This window comes from Loa loa, assembly GCF_000183805.2.
Source record: "Loa loa unplaced genomic scaffold supercont3.17, whole genome shotgun sequence".
NCBI classification, from domain to species: domain Eukaryota; kingdom Metazoa; phylum Nematoda; class Chromadorea; order Rhabditida; family Onchocercidae; genus Loa; species Loa loa.
Window position 1 is genome coordinate 492,553 of NW_018108197.1, and position 6,070 is coordinate 498,622.

General features: G+C 34.2%; 1 protein-coding gene across 1 annotated transcript in view; it reads right to left on the reverse strand.

Annotated features, from left to right (window-relative positions):
• LOAG_16761 (HEAT repeat containing 5B) overlaps window positions 1-5,490 on the reverse strand; it is a 14,745-nt gene extending 9,255 nt beyond the window's left edge. Inside the window, exons 1-14 of the mRNA XM_020449415.1 lie at window positions 5,394-5,490; window positions 4,934-5,046; window positions 4,604-4,856; window positions 4,348-4,457; window positions 4,087-4,253; window positions 3,526-3,587; window positions 3,208-3,391; window positions 2,601-2,746; window positions 2,474-2,528; window positions 1,930-2,124; window positions 1,525-1,674; window positions 920-1,001; window positions 714-838; window positions 262-501 (exon numbers count right to left, since the gene is read on the reverse strand). Coding sequence (XP_020307074.1) covers window positions 262-501; window positions 714-838; window positions 920-1,001; window positions 1,525-1,674; window positions 1,930-2,124; window positions 2,474-2,528; window positions 2,601-2,746; window positions 3,208-3,391; window positions 3,526-3,587; window positions 4,087-4,253; window positions 4,348-4,457; window positions 4,604-4,856; window positions 4,934-5,021 — 1,857 coding nt within the window. The 5' untranslated portion in view covers window positions 5,022-5,046; window positions 5,394-5,490. The remainder of the gene's footprint in view (window positions 1-261; window positions 502-713; window positions 839-919; window positions 1,002-1,524; window positions 1,675-1,929; window positions 2,125-2,473; window positions 2,529-2,600; window positions 2,747-3,207; window positions 3,392-3,525; window positions 3,588-4,086; window positions 4,254-4,347; window positions 4,458-4,603; window positions 4,857-4,933; window positions 5,047-5,393) is intronic.
• Between the last annotated feature and the right edge of the window lie 580 nt (window positions 5,491-6,070).

Genomic DNA, 6,070 nt, shown 5'->3' on the forward strand with positions numbered 1-6,070 from the left:
TATATATATGTATATATATGTATATATGTTGACCTATATCTATTTTAAACCTCACATAAAATCCAATTTATGCACCAATGCTATTCTTGCATAAGGATATTTTTATATTCTTGTCAAATAATGATGATGTCGAACAGAAATGCATTGGATACAAAATGTATTAGTGACATATGTGACAGTCTTCATGCAATGAGCATATCACCTGCAACTTGTCGCTTAATTAACAACAGTTCAATTCATATTTAATTGGAAAAGTCATACTTTAATATCTTGCTTGAGTTTCACATCTGTTTCAACGTCGAGCAAAGCCAGAAGAGCGCCCTCTAAACCAGTTTCTGGTAACCCTGATTCCACATTATTCCGTCCCATATTATTCATGATTCCCTGTGGTACAAGAGTTTGAGCATGCTCACGCACTTCTTTAGCTTCACGTTGAACAAGCTGTCTCAGGCAACAAACAGATACTTTTCGCAAGATCAAATGTGGACTTGACAATAGTTTCTGTAATAGTTCCGTGAGATTCCTTTAAAAAAATCAACACCCTTCACATGTCAGCAATCATTTTGAAAAATTTTTAAATTTCGAAGTATTAATTATTCATACTCCACAGCTAATTCTCCCATGAAATCCACTTCATTGAATAGTAGAAATTGTAAAAACAAAAGTTAATGACAATGGATTTCAAATGAAGGTATAAAACATGGCTAACTAACACAAAGTTGAACAACCAGCCGGTCAAGATGCACATGTCGGGATGCGAAAAGATGAAGTTGTTGTAAACAAGATATAGCTTCTGCTTGAACCAGAGGATCACTGTTATTCAACATTATAACACTTGCTATAATAATATCAAGTAATATGGAAATGAACAAATAATATTAAAATTTATGAAAAAAACGGCGAAAGCGAAAAAAACTGCCTATCAAGAATGATGTTCTCGTTCCTTCCACAGCACCAACAAGCTGTAATTCTGGTCCCATTGTGTTGATCAGCGCAGATACCTACAATAATTTGTTTTATCTTACTTGAATTGTTTCTGCTACATCATTGAAATATGTTAGACATAACGCCCGGACACATTGACAAAATATGAAATCCATATTCCGAAGTCTGGAAATATTGTGAGATGTTGTTTCCTTGTTGTATTAGAACAAACCACTAGCATTCCTCATGAAAGAGGAAAGTGACATTGTTATAGCATTTAACTTAGCATTAGTCATATTTTTATAATATGGCAGTGATGATTAACACTCTAAACAACCTCGAAACTGAGGCAGCATGGAGCAACTCAAGAGCTGTATTTTCTACACATATAATAAAATAATGTAAGCATTCTTTTTTCTAAGTTCATCTAAGTCCAAGAAAGCAAAATAATAAATAGCAAATCGCAATTGAATTGAATAAAACTTGGGACTTACAAATTTTTAGTATACTATATTACATCAACATTTGCAAATGGTGTATCCAGCAAGCAAAATAATAAATAGCAAATCGCAATTGGACTGAATAAAACTTGGAACTTACAAATTTCCCAGTACATTGTATTACATCAACATTTGCAAGTGGTGTATCCAGCAACAACTTCAAGCAGAGATTTAAGCTTGGCTCGACATAACCACGGAACATTCCACCACCAGTATCAGCGATCAAACCCAATGCAATTAGTGACCATGACTTGAAAAAGTGAGAAATATGAGAAATGGGATGAAATGGAAAAAAGTGAAAAGGATTAACAAGCAAAAAATACTGAGTCTTTCTTGCAAAAAGAGAATCAGGATTCCTGTTAATTAATGAAAATTGCTGTGAGTAAGTTAAAGTATGCTAACAACAAGGTCAAGGCACAATAACTATCATCTAAAAAAACCATGTAACGATCCAGTGATACTGGAACCAAGAAATATCTTGTCCGGTACAACATAAAATACTTACCTGTACCAAAGACGAAGTAGCATCTTGTGCCAAGGCCAACAGGATTGAAACACTAATATTCAAGTGCTGACCACTGCCCAGAGATCCCACGTAACGATGCAGTGATCCAAGAGCCAAAGCATAACCCGCCCTGTTATTGGCATCGCGACAACTTTTTAATTTATCGAAACTATACTGCGCCATACTCGCCACAAACTGCGCATAGAGAATAATTTGCTTTAATTGCTATTTCGCCATAAATATAAAATTCAGAGATTTGCTTAATGTCTTTCTCATTGTTAACGATTCAGTTCGTCCTTGGAAACTTTATTTTTTATTTGGTTACGTGGTACAACCGAAGATTATAAAAACTACGAATTCCGAGGATAATAGAAAGTTACATTTCACTATCAAAGTTCGTTCTTGGAAACTTCATTTTTCATTTGGTTTGAATTCAAGGATTACAAAAGTGGCATAATGCACAATTATTTTAACTAATAACATCTGAATCCAGACCAAAAACCCAGTAATTTCCCACAAACAAAATTATTTAGAAATAACCAACCTGAGCATCACCAACGGCTTGTGCTAAACGACCTAATGTTTCTGCTGCTGCACACCTGAAAGGAAAAAATAATCAAACTGAAAAACATTTCAGGAAGGATGGGAAAGTACAAAACAAAGAAAAAAACCTTATTAGGGGATTTGCATGTGAGAGACATGGAATGATTAAATCGATGTAGGCTTTTTGTACAGCCTGGCCTTCCAAACGCAGACCTTTTTGTTCCGAAACAGTTTTGAATGAAACAAGCAGACAGCTAAAAACATTCTTCTGTATCTGAAACCAATAAACTGAGAAAGGACTACTGAAGACTCCAATTTTTAATTAATTTCTCATAAGAACTGTACCATGAGGAAATTCAAGTCCCTAAATCCACAATTTTTAAATTACACAACACTTAGTGCATCTAAATTTTCTTTCTGAATAAATTGTTTCAAAAAAAATTTTTCCGTTTTCGCTTTAAAAAACACCATATTTTTGTAGTTTTCTGATGTTTTAACACACTAGTTATTGCAAAAATGAACAGTAACAATAAAAATTCGAATTTCATTTTTCATTTCAAATAATTATGTATGCCTTTTTTTGTGAAGTATAAAATTTCAGAAGACTATTCCGAACACTTTATGATTAATCAGATCGTTTTTTTTTCCAAAATTAATCAAAAGTGCTAGAAATTAATTCTAATATTTGGAACGATCTGCTGCTATTCAAGAAAAAAGGCAAGAACGAATTATTACTGATTGTTGTCGCACTATATTTTTGGTTCCCTTGACACATTTAGCAAAGTGTTCGGCCATTTGTAGCTGATATTTCGCTGGCACAAATGGATATATTCGACCATACATATTTATCGCTGCATTTATCACTATTACAGTATGACAAAATGGCTCAGGCCACCACAGCGCATCATCGACTGTAACTCTAAACATTATAATCACGATCAAACAAAAGAACCTACTGAATAATGCAACTGCTTCAATAAATATTTAATAAACTTAAATGGAAAAATATTTAATAACTATTATCCCTTACCGCTTATCTGAACAAAGCCTTACTTTACGATACAAAGAGGATCATTATTGATGGTACCACAAACCAAGTTTTGTGACGGATGCATCTAAAAAGCGAAAAATAATGTCGTCATTGAAACAAACTCATTTTATGCAATACCATATACTCAAACTTTCAAATTTTGGCATGCTTGCAAAAGTGAAAATAAAACTTGGTGCAATTTATGACTCACATAGTAAATAACAATCTGACACATTTGTTGTAACATTCTTTCTGTGAAATATGAAGAAAACATTTAAAAAACGAAGTAGGTATGTGAGTTAAGAGCGCTGCCTTTGAATAGATGCCTAACTCCTAGTTTTTTGTTTTTGGGAAAAGAATTTCACAGCAATAGATACTCATCAGAAATCAGAATTCAGATTTATCAGACGCCAAGATTTGTTAGGCAATCCAGAATTGAGAGTTCCAGCGACTCTTAAAAGTGTAGAGCAAACTCGAGAAAAGAAATGCAGAGAAGTATTCAAAGAAAAATAGAACAAATATGCTACAGCTGCGATTACAGCATGTTAGCAAACAACTATCTGTCTCATTAATTGAATGCAGACCTCAAGTTCAATAAAAGCCTGGTCTGTGTTAGTAAGCCAAGCACCGAGTAACGACTTATCTACGCCTGGACAAAGTGATGGCAACATGGATGTAGTAGCAGTTGATTGCCCATTATCCGAAAGAGTTAGGTCTGCAGCTAATTCACGCAACAACGAAGCATATATTTCTGCAAAAGTTTATTGAACAGCTTATGGCTAAAAAGAAGTAACAGCGAAGTAACAGGTTCAAATTAAGGCTACGTAAAACTAGAAAAAACTTACGTTCGTAATACTTCGGAGATATATGGCTAAGCAACTGATATATTCGAATACGTACAAATGTCATCAAGGCACGTAACTTAGTTCCAAAACTTCTGATAAGTGCAGATACACTATAAAAAATAAAAAAACAACATAACTCTTCAAATGATCCACGGAGGATTTTCCATACACTTTCTTTGTGAAGCATGAAATTTCGAAAGAATACAATTCTGAAGAAATTTCAAAAGAATAGAATTGTAGAATCCTGAAGAATTACTGTGAAATGGTGACCAGCGAACATTCCACAGCTTGAACAATTGTCCTGATGGTATGATCAGTCATTAGATTAGGACAGTATTCTACGAACATCGCCATTGAAGTCAGAGCACCAGCACGAGCTTCAAGAGTACATAACCACGTAAAGGCATCACCACGATTTTTCTCAGCTTCTGCTTCCTTTGTTGATCGTGGAAACGAACTTTTCCACAACGGTAAAAGACGTCCTATACAATTATGTACAGTAGTTCCATCTGAAAAAGAAAAAAAAGCGGATTTATGTGATAGTCAAAACTGGAAGCATATTGCAGTTATTCAGAAGAATAATTACCAAGTTTGAGGACAGCAGCAACGAGGATCCAACCAGCCTGTGACTTAACTTGTGCCAAACTACTTGCTTGTGATGCTGTTCTTATCATATCTTCAGCAACTGTAAAGACTTGCCTGAAATCTATAAAAATAAACCGAAGGATAAAATGAATAGAATTAATTTAAAAGTTTCAGATTCCTTTCAATATTTTGGAAAACAAAGAAGTTGCATTTTACGCTGCGCCAAAAATAACAGAAGAAATATACCGAAAACACCGGGATGAAAAGTATGTATTACAAAAACAACTTTGGTTCATTCCTTTGTTTGTGAAACAACCAAATAACAACCAGTTTTTTTGTGCATGTTTCAGATAGACTGGTCAACTTTCGGTCAATCAGAACATACCACATTATATTTATTGATTTTTTCTTGAGATTTTAATCTTTTGAGGTTTTTCACTTTCTGAATTGAAAAACATAACCTCGATTTAGCATGCGGGATACCGAGCTTACATTGTATAGAACCTACAAGAAGAGCACTTAACGCAAATGAATAGCCGCTTATCGCATCACCACAGCTCTTCATATGCTCCAATCTATAAAAAGAAGTTGACAAAGATCCAAAATTTTTCAGAAGATCATTTTGGATTTAAATGTTTGGTGCTGTAATGTGTACCTGTTGACACAACGATCAATTAGAGGAGTTAGCTGTGATGGGACGCTAATAGTTACACATCGCAAACACCATGAAGCAGCTATTCGAGCAGCTTGGACTGGATGCAGAAGGCAAGCGAATACAGGTTCCATTATACCTATAATTAAAAATCCTAACTACAGAATTTCTGAAATTCGAACATTTGATTACATGCATTTGCCACTTACCGTTTTCTCATACAGTCATGTTTTACATATCTGTTATGAGCTTATCTTTAAGAGCATATCTGTTATGCGCTTTCAACGTATAATTGCTTATGCATCACTTTGGTATCATTAAGGAATAGTTTTAGAATATCGGTACAAAGATAGAATATAATCTAAGTTATTTCTGAAACATTTTTGAATTTGGATCCGATTCAGCACTTTGTTGAAATTGGTTATTTTCAGCAATTTTATGGAAGATATTCTTCGCTCAAAATTTGTGGGTTTACATTTATAAGAT